Raw genomic sequence first — 13,755 nt, forward strand, 5'->3', positions numbered from 1 at the left:
GAATATTGCAAATCAAACATTCATAATAAACTTGATCTGTTGTACTGTGATCTGTTTGTTGTGAATGAGTCTCACAAGATTGTCTTTGTAATCTAAGAGGACCTGGGTTTATACAAAGAGTCTAGCCTAAAACAAATTCGAGTAGTATGTATGTACTGTAGTATAAAAAGTACCCTGATACTATGGTTACATGAAAGCCGCTACAACATTCAACAAGCCATAAAAACGTGTACGCCTTAAGGCCCCACTCCCCTCCTCACCCCCCCACTCCCCTCCCCACCCCGTTTACGAACGCGTTTTTCCGGATCCGGGTGGCAGCAGTGACGTTCATTATTGCCAGCCATGCTTTTGGTTTTCACCACTAGCTAATGTTAGTTAACAACATCTGTTTGTGAATTACACAACATGGGAGGAAAAAATAAACAGCGAACGAAAGGGAACGTCAGGGTAAATGAATATGTTCTTATGTACACGTCTAGCTTGCTTTCGACAGCTATTCATTTTCTTATGGGAACTTGACAGTTAGCTGCCAACTTGTTAGCTAGCTAGCTACACCTAGCTCAGCTGGCTTTTTACTGGTTGGATCTGTGTTTACATATTCGAAGTTCATGTCAACATGTATAAAGTTGCAGATGTTTTATGCCATGTTGTGCAAGATACGTATACGATTGTCCCTGTTCTCTAGTCAGCTTGCTAGCTATTGTTTTGGTAACTGACCAAATTACACAACACCTTGAACTTGTCTTTCCCCTGTCAGCCCTCAAGTAGTGGCCGGGCTGCCGAGCTTCTAGCCCGGGAGAGTGGAGCCGTTCCGGGGTTCGTGGGTTTCGCGACTTCGGCAACCACAGAGCTCGGCTATGTTCCGGCGGTTCATGGGGCAGAGGAGATAGACAACCTGGTAGATCCAGATTTTCGCTTGGTTCTTCGGAAACTGTCTAAGAGGGACACCGTCACTAAACTGAAGGTATGATCTCTCTCTCTCTCTCCTTGGGTTAGGGTTACTACAAGATACTTGCTTGCCCGACACCTGCCGGATTGCATCTCAAGCCCAGTCCAGTTGTCCTTCCCTAAATCGCAACACTGAGCATAGAGTGACTGTCTCATTATGAAAGGTCATATTCCTTTACCCAGGGTCAGGAGTTTTGACTACTTAAACTGACCAGGAATCATGGTGTGGTTGCTCTACTAATTACAGACTAGCTAATAGAAGTTAATCTCTTTTCCAAAGGCAGTTCAGGAGTTTGGCTCCATGTGTCAGGAGCGGGAAGCAGAGGTTGTTAAAGGAGTTCTCCCATACTGGCCAAGGATATACTGCAAGATATCAGTGGTGAGTCCAAGAGTAGTGCCTACCAACTTTATATCCCAAGCAACTGTCACCTTGTTTGAGTCTATTTACAATTATTTACAGCTCATGTTAACCTAGTCTACTTTTATTTTTTAAGCCAGTGTATTTTGCCTTAGTCAATTCATTGGATGTTCCTCCTCCAGGACCATGACCGCCGTGTGAGGGAGGCCACCCAGCAGGCGTTTGAGCAGTTGGTCCTGAAGGTGAGACGCAGCTTGGCTCCCTTCCTGAAGAGCCTGATGGGACACTGGCTGCTGGCCCAGTGTGACACCTACCCTCCTGCCGCCTCTGCTGCCTGTCAGGCCTTCCACGCTGCCTTCCCCCCCAGCAAACAGCCTGAAGCTCTCAGTTTCTGCAAGGAAGAGGTCCTCAATGTGAGTGGTGGTGGTGGTGGAGATGATGTTGAAGAATCTGGCATTCTCACGTTTAAACAGAACGATGAGTATTTGTTCCAGATCACCATCTCTGGCTTTTGTTTGGACCAAATGCATAATCTTATCCTCATACTTTAGGTTCTTCAAGACAACTTGCTGAAGGAAACTGCAGACACACTGAGTGACCCACAGTAAGTAGTTTCTTGCAATATGACAAATAATTGTCAGAGAACGTACACTTCAGTAATCTAGGGCCACACACACACACACACACACACTATGCAGGGAGGTTTTCAAACCCAATTCTTTTACAGCAAAATCGTCATGTTTAATAAGGTACTTCTGCACTTGGAGCAGTACAGCCTGGCTAGCCATACAATAGGCTCACCAGAGAATGCTTTCTTTGACAGAAGCCATTTTGTCTCTGTTCTCTAGGAGTGTACCAGAGGAGGAGAGGGAGGCCAAGTTCCTCCGCCTGGTGACCAGCTCCCTACTGGGGGTGAAGAGGCTGCTGTTCACCCTGCCCCCGACAGACAGACAGGCCCTGGAGGACAGGCTGACCCACCTCATCACACAGGCAAAGTTCTGGAAGTACAGCAAGCACAAGACACCACAGGTACAGGTGATAGGGATTCTCTCAAGGAGATGCAGTCATAGTGTTGCTCTTAAATGATGTTCTCTTTGTGATAGCTCACCCTGAAATCAAGGTTTGTCAGATGCTTTCATCCCATGGTATATGAACTCTATACATTTAGAGAACATTGCTGGCCTCCTGATGGGAAATATGGAACTATCCCCCGTTATCCTTTATCTCTGTGGTCACACTCATATGTCACATCGTTTACCATTGTTGTAGTGTGTGTGTGTGTGTGTGTGTGTGTGTGTGTGTGTGTGTGTGTGTGTGTGTGTGTGTGTGTGTGTGTGTGTGTGTGTTTTAAATGTGAAGTGTGTTGTGACCCTGTGTCAAATGCACTTTTAAACTCAAATGAACTGAAAATGTGAAACTTGACACCCCTTGTGTCCTTTCCCCAGGTCCGTGGGGCGTTTTTTGAGGTGGTGTCTGCACTGTGTGAACACACACCAGGGCTGGTCCAGGCTGAAGCGGGTCGAGCCTGTCCTGCAGTTCTGCTCAGTATCGATGACACAGACCCTGTGGTGCTGCCTCCACTGTGGGAAGCAGTCCTACATGTTCTGTCTACCATCACAGTAAGTGTGTGTGTGTCTCTGTCTCTGTCTCGTCATTGTATGTTGGCCTCCAGAGCCCCTGATAGGCAGGTATATGTGGAGAGGATCCTTGAAAAGCTCTAAGCCACTCTGGGCCACTCACAGAGCTTAACAGACACAGGCAACATGGAGCCTCTGTGTGTGTATATGCTTTGCATTGGTTTTTGGTAAAAACAACCATGACCGTTCTGACTCCTCCCCTTGTCTCTATTTTCAGGACTGCTGGACACACGTCAACGCAAGGAAGGGCGCTCTGCCCAAACTGTGGGTGCTGTTGAAGGAGGGGGGCAGGGGCTTGGCTACAGCCCTCCATCCCAACCTACTGCCCTTCATCAGCAAACTACCCTGTGAGGTCACAGAGCCCACCCTGGACTTCTACAGCATCTTCTTCACCTCACTCATACAAGGGTGTGTGTGTGTGTGTGTGTGTGTGTGTGTGTGTGTGTGTGTGTGTGTGTGTGTGTGTGTGTGTGTGTGTGTGTGTGTGTGGGGGTGTGTGTGTGTGTGTGTGTGTGTGTGTGTGTGTGTCTTTGCGTGTCTGCGTGCATGCGCGCGCGCGCGCGCTCCCCAACAGCCAGTTCTAAAAAAAAACAACTAAAAAAAAACATTTTGTCAGTTCACTCATAGTGTGTGTTTCTGTGTGTGTGTGTGTGTTGCAGTCTCACTAGTGATCGTGCCGTTTCCAGTCCGTCAGAGAGTGCGGCTGTAGTTAGTGCTGCTGTGGAATGTCTGAGGTACATCCTAATGCAGAACACTGGAGAAGAGGAGGAGCCGAGAAGCATACAGACCATGCTCATCTCAGAGCAGGTGCGATATACTTACTTACAAGATAATGAATTTGCTTTGCACCTCAAAGCTGCTACACCGCAACAATTCAGATGCTACTCATTAATTTACTCTCTCTCTCTCTCTCTCTCTCTCTCTCTCTCTCTCTCTCTCTAGCTCTTGCCGCTGGTGGACAGTGCTCTGGGTAGCCCCTTCCTCCAGAGTGGTCCTCTCTTCCCATTGCTTACCGATGTGCTTGTCTCCTGGGAGAAGAGGGCAGGGTTTCCAAGCGGGGGCGGACCTTTTGAAAGTGAGGCCACCTTCCATAGGCTGCTGGCAGACTTCTGGGAGGGGCTTGGGCGTCTTTGCGTCCGTCATGTTGATAGCGAAGAGGCGGAGCCTAAGGCATTGGAAGGAGTGGCCTCCTTGCTACAGGTGAGTAAAGGCTCGGCTTAGAACATTTCCCTCCAACACACATCTAGGATTAGCTACGCCTCCTCAAATCCTAACCATAACCATTTGAGGTAAAAACACAAAACTGACTTGAGATCTGGTCAAAATGTCACCGTGTTTGACTCTTCTTATTCCAGGTGATGCAGAGCCCGGAGAGTGGGACTAGGAAACAGAGCAAGAAGAAGAAATCTTTGAAGATCCGTTTCTCTGAGCCAGAGGGGAAAGAAGAAGAAGAAGAAGAGGAGGAGGAGGGGGAGGTGGCGATGGAGAAGCATGCCCATTCAGAGGTGCCTGAGCTGGGGCAGGACAAGGTGGTGTCCCCCCTGAGGAGCGGGCATCTAGAGGAACTGGTGTGCCAGCTTGCGGAATTGAACATGGTTTACGTGAACGAGAAAGACTCCGAGAGACACCTCCTCTTCCTCTCCCTCCTCCTGCGCTCCTTCCCCACTCCCAGGGTCTTCACCGTAAGCCTTTTTTTCCTCTCGGTTATTTGACTTTCGCAACGATTTTCTTCGCTCACTCAGTCTGCGTCCTTTAACGCTATTGTTACTCTTGCCCAACCGACCGCTTTTCCTGATCCCACAGGTGCTCCTCAGACCAGAGGCAGAAGAAGAGAGAGAAGAAGGGAAGGAGAAAGAGCGGAAGGCGCCGGGAGAGGAAGGCGGTAACCCGGCGGTGCGGTTCCTCCTGGAGCGTGTGGTGGTGTGGCTCTGCCAGGACGGACAGAGGGACAGCGGCTTCCTGGTGGACATGGTGTTCAGCTCCCTCCGCTGCTGCAGCAGACAGGAGACCACCCGCATCCTCAATCACATCACCACGGTAAAACTACGACGAATCTACGACTCTTTTGTTGGAAGGGTTCCACCGTGCCACTTCTGAAGGATTGGACTCTTATCTATCTGGAGATGTGCCGCTTGATTTGTATGTGAAGATAAATCCTCCTGTCTTCTCTTTCAACAGATGGATCTGAAATGGGGCATTCTCCTGCAGATCATACAAAAGGTAGCATTTTCATCAGCGAGAACACTAGTGCTCACTAGTGCTCAGTGCTCACTTTCATCTGAAGCCTGTCTTCCCTGTCTGTCTCTGACTTTCCCATTTCTATTTTCTTACGTCCCACCCCCCTCCTCCTCCTGCCTCTCTCAGGCGTGTGCAGACCCAGTGTCTCTGCAGGCGTGCAAGGATTGGTTGAAGGGTTCAGTGCTGGGCGAGCGGCTGCTAGGATTGGCTGAGGAACTCTGTGAGGTGGGACTAAAAGGCTCAGCCTCTGCCCCTCTCAAACACACCCACAGCTGGGCGCTCGTCAGCCTGGTCCTGTCTCAGCGTCATAACAATGGTGAGAACGCACACACACACACACGTGCATACAATATGTACATTCTTATGAAAACAAGATCACTAGAAAATAATGATTTTCCCAATTGTGATGGTAGTCCTGATCTTCTCTGGTCATTGTATGTTGGTCCCCAGAGCCCCTGATAGGTGAGGTGTATGTGGAGAAGATCATAGAGAAGCTCCACGCCACTCTGTCAGAGGCTAAGGGCCTATCAGACGCAGGCAACATGGAACCCCTGGTCTCCTTCATCTGTGATGTGGCCTCCACATTCTTCTCCTCGGTCCGAGACTGCCTCCTACTGGCCTCCGCTGAGGAACTACTGCTCACTGTGTTCCAGCTCACTGCCCAGGACCAGACGCACACACACCTTTCAGGTACACACACACACACACACACACACGTCAGGTAAACCCACGTGTACACACACACACACACCAGGTATATATATTTATGCTAATCTAATTGTCTCTCTAACAGACTCCCTGCTGTGTAAGCTGAAGAAGGCATGTGTATCTGGTGTTCACTCATTGGTCCAACACTCTGGGTCAGAGGTCAGGGAAGGCAGCTTCCTGCAAAGCGCTGCACTCTGGGTGAAATACCAGCTGCTCACGTCCTCTCTGGGTGTAAAGAGGTAACACATCTCTAGAACATGAGAGGAGCCTCCAAGTCTTTCTGGTCCATGTTCCGTTCAATTCTCAATCTTCAAGTTTTAGGACCTTTGGCCTCATGTTCAATTTCTGCTAGATATATCTAGATATGTAGTGTCTGGTGATGTAGATCTAGTATTCTAGCTGATACACCGCATGGTTCTCAGTTTGCAGGTTCTGGTTCTAGCTGTGCAGAGTTTGGTGGAGACGCTGGACTCGACCCTCCTCCCTCAGTTTCTTTCCTCCCTGACTCCCAGCCAATCGGAGTGGAACAGAATCAGACAGGCCTTGCCCCAGCAGGTAGGCCTGCCAATCACACTTTATTACTAACACAAAACAACCCTCACTACTGAACTCAAGGCTGGGAAGCACAGTCTAATGGAGGCTTCTTGATTCAGAACAGCACTAACGCACCTGATTCAACAGGTTCGGTTCTTCAGTTTAGACCAGGTGTTTTTTTTATACAGGTGTGTTAGAACTGGGCTGGAACAAAAGCCTGCACCCACAGCACTTCTACATTACAGGGTTCTCCCCAGAATTCTTGAATAAGGTGGTGCTGGATTGCATTATAAAAAAAAACGACTTGTGTTTATTAATGTCACAATGTTCGCTAAAAATATCGCTAAATTGCTGAGTTAACTGAGGCACCTAACGCTTTCACTTTCGCTTTGAACAATGATGTCATTGGTGATAAAAGATAGTTACTCAGTGTTTAATTTGTTGCCATAGTGGCGGGTCCAAGTCGACAACGTGGCGCAGCGCACCTCTAACCTTATTTGGGGAGAGCCCTGCATTAATACATGGAAGGAAATTGTTACCATATATGGCCGTTCCTATACTCTCTTCCCTCTCTTCCCCCCCCAGTGGGTGAAGACCCCCCTTCTGTCTGGCCGCCTGAGGGTGGTGTGTGACTACCCCTGTATGGAGGTATGGAAGTTCAGGGGGTCTGCCAGACTGCCAGCCCACCTGTGTGCCTGTGCTCTGCTGGGGAGGGTGCTCTACACTGCTGCAAATGACCAACAGGGGGCAGACTCATCTTCAACCCTGCCACGACTCAGTGACACAGGTGAGATACACAGACTGTTGTTTGTTGATACTTTGTCTCATATCTACAGATCATGTTTAGTGAAGTTCTGCCCTGTTGTAATGTGTGTGTGTGTGTGTGTGTGTGTGTGTGTGTGTGTTTTTCAGTGGCTGAGATCCTGTATGCTGTGCAGTGGTGTAAGGAGATGGAGAACAGCCCAGCTCTGGTATCAGACTACCACACGATGCTGGTAGACTGGGGCCTACCAGAGAGAATACACAGCCAAGGTCCCAAAGACATGCTAGACACCCTCTACACAAGGTGAACACACTGCAGTGTTGATTTTTGGGATTATAGCTTATACAGTTATGTGCCGTAAGCTATAACGTAGTATTGGCAGCAGACAGTCTTAGTGCCTCCATCTTGTATCATCTCAATGTTTTCTCCAGGTCCGTGGAGGAGGGCGGTTTGTGGTCTCTGACTCTGGAGAACTACGTACAGACCAACACGGCCGCCGCCGACCCCGCCGCCATCAAGAGGCTCTACGGCAAGCCAGACAGGTCAGACGGCAGCAGGGGAGAAACACCCCCTCAGAGGAGAAACAGCAGAATGAAGTGTCGGCTCTGAGAGAGTCGGTGGTGTTAACGATGTTTTTGCATCTCGTCCCAGTTTCTTCCCGCTGTCGGAGAGCAGACTGAGCGTGCTCCAGGTGCTCTGCCCCGCCCTGCCCACGGAGGAGAGAGAGGAGCTCATAGCCCTCGCTACGGCGGGCATACTCAACTGGCAGGAGAATGACAGTAAGCAAACACACACACACACACACACATCCTGTAAGTGCAGAGTACACACACACACACAAATACTTTATGTACACACACACACACACACACACACACACACACACTGGTATAATGTGCTCCCTGTGTGTGTCTGTCGCAGGTGTGTGTGGGTGTCTGTCTGTGCTGCAGTGCTGTCTGATGGTGGAGACCCCTGTAGAGGAGGGGGTGTTGCAGGCTGTGCTGGCCACCATGATGGAGTGGAGAAACAGCAAGGAGGACTGGTTCCTCTTCAACAGGTAAGACACTCACATATATACACACACACATTAAAATGCCATAAAATGGCTATACCTGTTTTGACCCAGATTCACCTCATTGGTCTCTGCGGTCCGTTTGTCTGTCTCATGCTGTTGCGTCTCTGTGTGTGTGTGAATATGTGTTTCAGTGAGCTGTCTAAGGTGTCTGCAGCCCAGCTCACCCTTAGCGTGGAGATGATGCGTCTTCTGTCCCGGCTTGTGACTCATTTCCCCACAATCCTCGGGGCCAGCCAGTGGGATTTCTTGCTGTGCTCCATGCTGGCCTGGCTAGAAGTAAGATGGCCTCCAAATAATATCTCCTCACTGACACAGTCAGACGTTTTACATGTAAACACAAAACATAGACTATTATTTTGAGTAGAATAGAGACCACTGACTTATTTTCTCTCTCTCTCTCTCTCTCAGACCACCAGTGAGAATGTGGGGTGCCTGTGGAACCCTTGGGTGCAGCTGTTTGTGTGTGAGAACGCCGAGCTCATTGTGAAGTTGAATGAGTTCTTCACGTCACCTCCTCCCGGCGTGGCTGACCAGCTGCCCTCTGAGCTGTCTGCAGAGTGGACAGACTTCTTTATAGATGGGATCTACAGTCTACTCCTGCCCCTGCCTGTCAAAATCACAGGTGTGTGTGTGTGAGAGAGAGAGAGAGTCTACTGATGTGTCCTAGGACTTTTTGCGTCCTAGGTATGTGCGTGTGCTCAATCTGGATCTGTCTGTGCTAATGCCTATGAAAGCATGAACCTTTTTTTGTCCTTTCCCCCCCTGTTGTAGAGGCCTTCACTGAGCCAGACGATCCTCTCTTCCCGTTGGCTGTTTTGCAGTCCGTGGGCAAGGCTCTGACGTCGGTGCCCCTGCAGCAGCTCACCCACAACTCCCTGCCGGCTCGATTTGTCGCCGACCAGAAGACGAGCCTCCCTGAACCTCTCCAGACCCTCCTCAACACGCTCACGCCGCTGCTGCTGTTCAAGGCCCGGCCGCTGCAGCTCACCGTCTACCACATACTGGACAAGTGTGTGTGTGTGTGTGTGTGTGTGTGTGTGTGTGTGTGTGTGTGTGTGTGTGTGTGTGTGTGTGTGTGTGTGTGTGTGTGTGTGTGTGTGTGTGTGTGTGTGTGTGTGTGTGTGTGTGTGTGTGTGTGTGTGTGTGTGTGTGTGTGTGTGTGTCTGTCTGTCTGTCTGTCTGTCTGTCTGTCTGTAATAGTTTTCTACGTATCACCAGTAAATCCGTTATGTCAGAGTTGTGAACATGATGCATGGTTTCCCTCCAGGGTGATGCCTCAGCTCCCAGAGTGCGACGGGGAAGGAGACAACACCAAGTCAGAGGACGACAGAGAGGAGCCATGCCTGTGAGTCACAAACAGTCTTTGTGTTTGTGTGTTGATGTATGTTTGTCTTTGTGCTTATTTGGGAGTATTGTTTTGTGATGTGATGTGTGTGTGTGTGTGTGCTTAGGTCTCCCCCTGCAGCTGTGATGTCTATCCTCTCAGCCTGTGAGGAGCTGTGTGAGAGCATTCTGGTGGGAGTGCAAGTTGGAGAGTTTGCGGTCGTCCAACCTCTCAGCGTCGAGTACTCTTGCATTCTGGGCTACCTGCTTGCCTGGAAACTCCTGTTGACCTTCTTCAAGTCCTCACCCTCTCATGTGAGTCATACTAAAGCCTGGTTCCATTTTTACCTCTAACCCCTCCCCCCCCCCCCCCCCCCCCCGCCTTCATCCTCCAAGGCCTTGTCCCATTTTGTCCGGTAGAACCTTCCCTAGCTCCTACCCCTTTGGTATACCTAGTAAATGGCTAGGTATAAACAGTAAGGCCATAGCTCCACCTTGCCTTCTGATAGACTAGGTTGAGTTGTCGTCATCTCGTTGACGTCCATCCAATACGGTGTGCTTTCTCGGCAGTTGCGTGTCCAGTACTCTCTGTACCTGAAGAAGAGTCGCACCCTTCATAAGCTCCTCCTCCACCTGTTCCGTCTGATGCCTGAAAACCCCATCTACCCAGGACAGGGGGCGGAGACTGTAGCTAAGGAGACCAAGACCTTCTTCACAGAGAGCCTCTCTCTGTCTGTCAACAGTGAGTAACACACACACACACACACACACACACACACCGTGACTACAGAGCCAGGACCACCAAGCTAACTGTGTGTATGCGTGTGTGTGTCTCTTTGTCTTGGTCTTGGTCTTGTTTATGTATTTAGAGTGGGAGGGTGTCCAATGGGAGCTCCCCCACCTGGCCTGCAGTGTGTACTACAGCGCGGTGCAGGACCTGCCTGCTATGGTGCGTCTGTGGTGGAATAGCCAGGAGAAGAGAGTGTGTACGGCAGTGGATAAGTTCACCAGCAGATACGTCAGCCCAGTGCTGTCAGCCCAGGAGATCTCCTCTGTCCACTCCAGCACACAAACCTTCGACAGCATGACTGTGAGTCTGAAAACCCTGTGTGTGTCTGTGTGTCTGTGTGTGTGTGTGTCTGTGTGTGTGTCTGTGTGTGTGTCTGTGTGTGTGTCTGTGTGTGTGTCTGTGTCTGTGTCTGTGTCTGTGTCTGTGTGTGTGTGTGTGTGTGTGTGTCCACGTCCACTCCAGTAGGCAGACCTTCAACTATTTTCTCTTTTTGGTATTGATATTCTGTAACTATTCTATACTTTTCTCTTGTAGAAACTCATCTAGAGGTCTGCGCTTGTTTATTTATGACATTTATAAATCATTCTGTTTTTCCGTGCTCAGGTGAAGGCTCGCTCCGCGGCGAGGGAGGTGATAGCTACCTACTCAGTGGATGACATCTTCATAGAGCTGGTGATTCAGCTGCCTCAGAACTACCCTCTGGGCTCCATCACCGTGGAGAGTGGCAGGAGAGTGGGCGTAGCCGTGCAACAGTGGAGGAACTGGATGTTACAGCTCAGCACGTACCTCACACACCAGGTGTGTATATATACACACACACACACACACACAGTTTTCAAACTCACAGTCATGCTGCCGAACATTTGTTTGATGGAGTGGACTGAGGAGATATCCTGGGCTGAGAGCTGGCTCGCCACACACACACACACACACACACACACACTATTGTTTTGTTTAAGTTTGGTGTAGAGTGTTGTGTTGAATGCGTGTCCTGCTGTGCGTGTGTAGAACGGCAGTATCATGGAGGGCCTGGCTCTGTGGAAGAACAACGTTGACAAGCGTTTCGAGGGAGTGGAGGACTGTATGATCTGCTTCTCCGTCATCCACGGCTCCAACTACTCCCTGCCCAAGAAAGCCTGCCGCACCTGCAAGAAGAAGTTCCACTCTGCTTGCCTGGTGAGGATGATGAATATATGTACACACACACACATACACACACACACACACACACACACACACACACACACACCTTCTTATCCTACTATTAGTCAGGTGCCCTACAAGGAAATGAATGGCAGGAATGTCACTCATGATGTCGCTTTCTATCGTATGTCATATTCTGTGTGATGTTGTGTCATTTCTTTCTCCTATCGTCATACATTATGTCACGTTCTCATGATGTTGTGTCACCCCCCCCCCCCCACATCATTACCCGTTATAACACATTGTCATGATGTTTCTCTCTCTCCTCCTCCTCAGTATAAGTGGTTCACCTCCAGCAACAAGTCCACGTGTCCCCTGTGCAGAGAGACCTTCTTCTAAACACACACACACACACACACACACAGAGACTGTTCCAGTTGTATATTTGTACATATCACCCACACAGGAATCACCACCTCATGCGAGTGGTTTAAGAATGGTCCAATCGTCTTCACTACAGGAAATTCCAAAGAGCCAGGATTGGAACACGCCAGCTGGTGACACCAGAGAGGGAAAGGCCTCTGATGCTTGTACGCTCATCGAACACTTTATTAGGAACACCTGTACACCATCTCATGGTGGAGGTGGTGTAATGGTGTGGAGAATGTTTTCCTGGCACACTTTGGACCTGTTAATACCAATCAATCATCGCGAGTATTGTTGCTGAAAATGTGCATCCCTTCATGGCCACAATTTACCCGTCTTCTAATGGCTACTTCCAGCATGATAATGCACCATGTCACAAAGCAAAAGTCATCTCAAACTGGTTTCATGAACATGACAACGAGTTCAGTGTTCTTCAGCTTTGGGATGTGGTAGAACGGGAGATTCACAGCTTGAAAGTGCACCTGAAAAATCTGCAGGAATTGCGTCGTGTCATCATGGACCAGAATCTCAAAGGAATGTTTCCAACATCTTGTGGAATCAGTGCCATGAAGAATTGAGGCCGTTTTGAGAGCAAAGGGAGGCCCTACACAGTATTAGTATAGTGTTCCTAATGAAGAGCAAAGGGAGGCCCTACACAGTATTAGTATAGTGTTCCTAATGAAGAGCAAAGGGAAGGCCCTACACAGTATTAGTATAGTGTTCCTAATAAAGTGTTCAGTGAGTGTCGATAGGCCTGAGGGACCATGTTGGCCTAGCCATCAATATAACGGGATATACAGAGCTGGGAATGGATCCCACTTCACTCTGTTGGATGGAACAGGACAGTCGGTTTGGATTTTGCTGTGATTGAATTATCCCCATTGATTGAGGCCTGTGATTTAGTAGTGCAGTTCAGATTCAACAGTACAGTTATCATTGTGATGATAGGGACACGGCTGATTGTTTTATATGAATTATGTATTTTTTATTTTGGTGACCTTCATCTCTGTCCCCTGAACACACAAAGAAGTAATGACTAAATGTCTCATCATATTATATGATGCTGAACTATAGCACCCCAGAAATGCTGGAGAGGGAACTAGAACAGAGACGCATGTTTCCTTCTGGTTTTATTTTGATGTTACACAAAGGGCCCTGAATCAGCATTCAAGGCTGCCAACATTGTTATTTTCCATTACAAATGACTGAAGCCAAATATGTTTAGGCTGAGGGCAACAGAGCCAGGTAATTCTGTCAACTCATGATAACGCAGAGACATTGATGTATGGAATGGATCAAATAAAAAAATTCAGAGTTGCAAATCCAATGTGATCAAAATGCTTGAGTAACAATACATATCTCAATGCCAACGAACGTATCTGCCTTTCCTCTGTATGTCTGTCTCATACGGTAATAATGTGGAATATGAGCCAAATGATGCTGGACAATAAATCCCATTTGGACAGACATCAGTCTCTTTGTCTTGGACTTGATTTCATCCTGTTTTACTTGCAGCAACATTGTTTTCAACCTCCAGTTGTTTTGGCTAAATCTCTGATGTATGGTTTTCCTGACAGTATGACCTAACCGGGTAAAACTCATTGCTCTTACCTTATTTTTCTGTTGTCATCGTACAAGGTCGAAAGGGGCCGGGGCCATGACCACAAAACTGGCCAATCACCCACTATTATGTCAGCAGCATAACAGCTAACAGTTAATAGCACAACAGTGTTGCTGCCCAATACCTTTTAATGACGTTTTACGGGAACCTATTATAAACTTGGAAGTGCTGTTTTATGGTATTGTCATAAT

The 13,755-nt window shown here is 48.7% G+C and overlaps 1 protein-coding gene across 2 annotated transcripts; it reads left to right on the top strand.

The window, feature by feature from the left end:
• The first annotated feature begins 320 nt into the window (after nt 1–320).
• ltn1 (listerin E3 ubiquitin protein ligase 1) lies at nt 321–13,405 on the top strand. 2 transcript variants are annotated; one of them, XR_014554624.1, is made up of 33 exons: nt 321–447; nt 758–964; nt 1,229–1,327; nt 1,489–1,719; nt 1,858–1,910; nt 2,155–2,335; nt 2,752–2,925; nt 3,161–3,351; nt 3,603–3,750; nt 3,886–4,143; nt 4,299–4,625; nt 4,747–4,980; nt 5,122–5,163; nt 5,308–5,497; nt 5,632–5,871; nt 5,975–6,128; nt 6,312–6,444; nt 7,009–7,210; nt 7,336–7,489; nt 7,618–7,728; nt 7,838–7,965; nt 8,108–8,243; nt 8,393–8,537; nt 8,670–8,883; nt 9,033–9,270; nt 9,529–9,606; nt 9,713–9,899; nt 10,155–10,326; nt 10,454–10,674; nt 10,978–11,172; nt 11,383–11,550; nt 11,854–12,591; nt 12,640–13,405. XR_014554624.1 is itself a non-coding variant. In XM_083685356.1 (32 exons), exons 1-32 carry the CDS (start codon nt 406–408, stop codon nt 11,914–11,916), a joined length of 5,316 nt encoding a protein of 1,771 aa, XP_083541482.1. In that variant the 5' UTR covers nt 321–405; the 3' UTR covers nt 11,917–13,405. The 2 variants fall into 2 exon arrangements, 1 of the variants encoding a protein (XP_083541482.1); XM_083685356.1 differs by having other exon boundaries at nt 11,854–13,405.
• The last annotated feature ends 350 nt before the right edge of the window (nt 13,406–13,755 follow it).

The sequence above is a fragment of the Argentina silus genome, assembly GCF_951799395.1.
Source record: "Argentina silus genome assembly, chromosome: 2".
NCBI lineage: Eukaryota > Metazoa > Chordata > Actinopteri > Argentiniformes > Argentinidae > Argentina > Argentina silus.

Excerpts from the sequence above, each read along its gene's own strand:
- ltn1 (XM_083685356.1), top strand. The coding sequence starts at position 406 with ATGGGAGGAAAAAATAAACAGCGAACGAAAGGGAACGTCAGG. Across the intron at positions 4,981-5,121 it reads TCCTCAATCACATCACCACG|ATGGATCTGAAATGGGGCAT; the intron begins GTAAAACTACGA and ends CTCTTTCAACAG. Across the intron at positions 8,244-8,392 it reads GACTGGTTCCTCTTCAACAG|TGAGCTGTCTAAGGTGTCTG; the intron begins GTAAGACACTCA and ends TATGTGTTTCAG.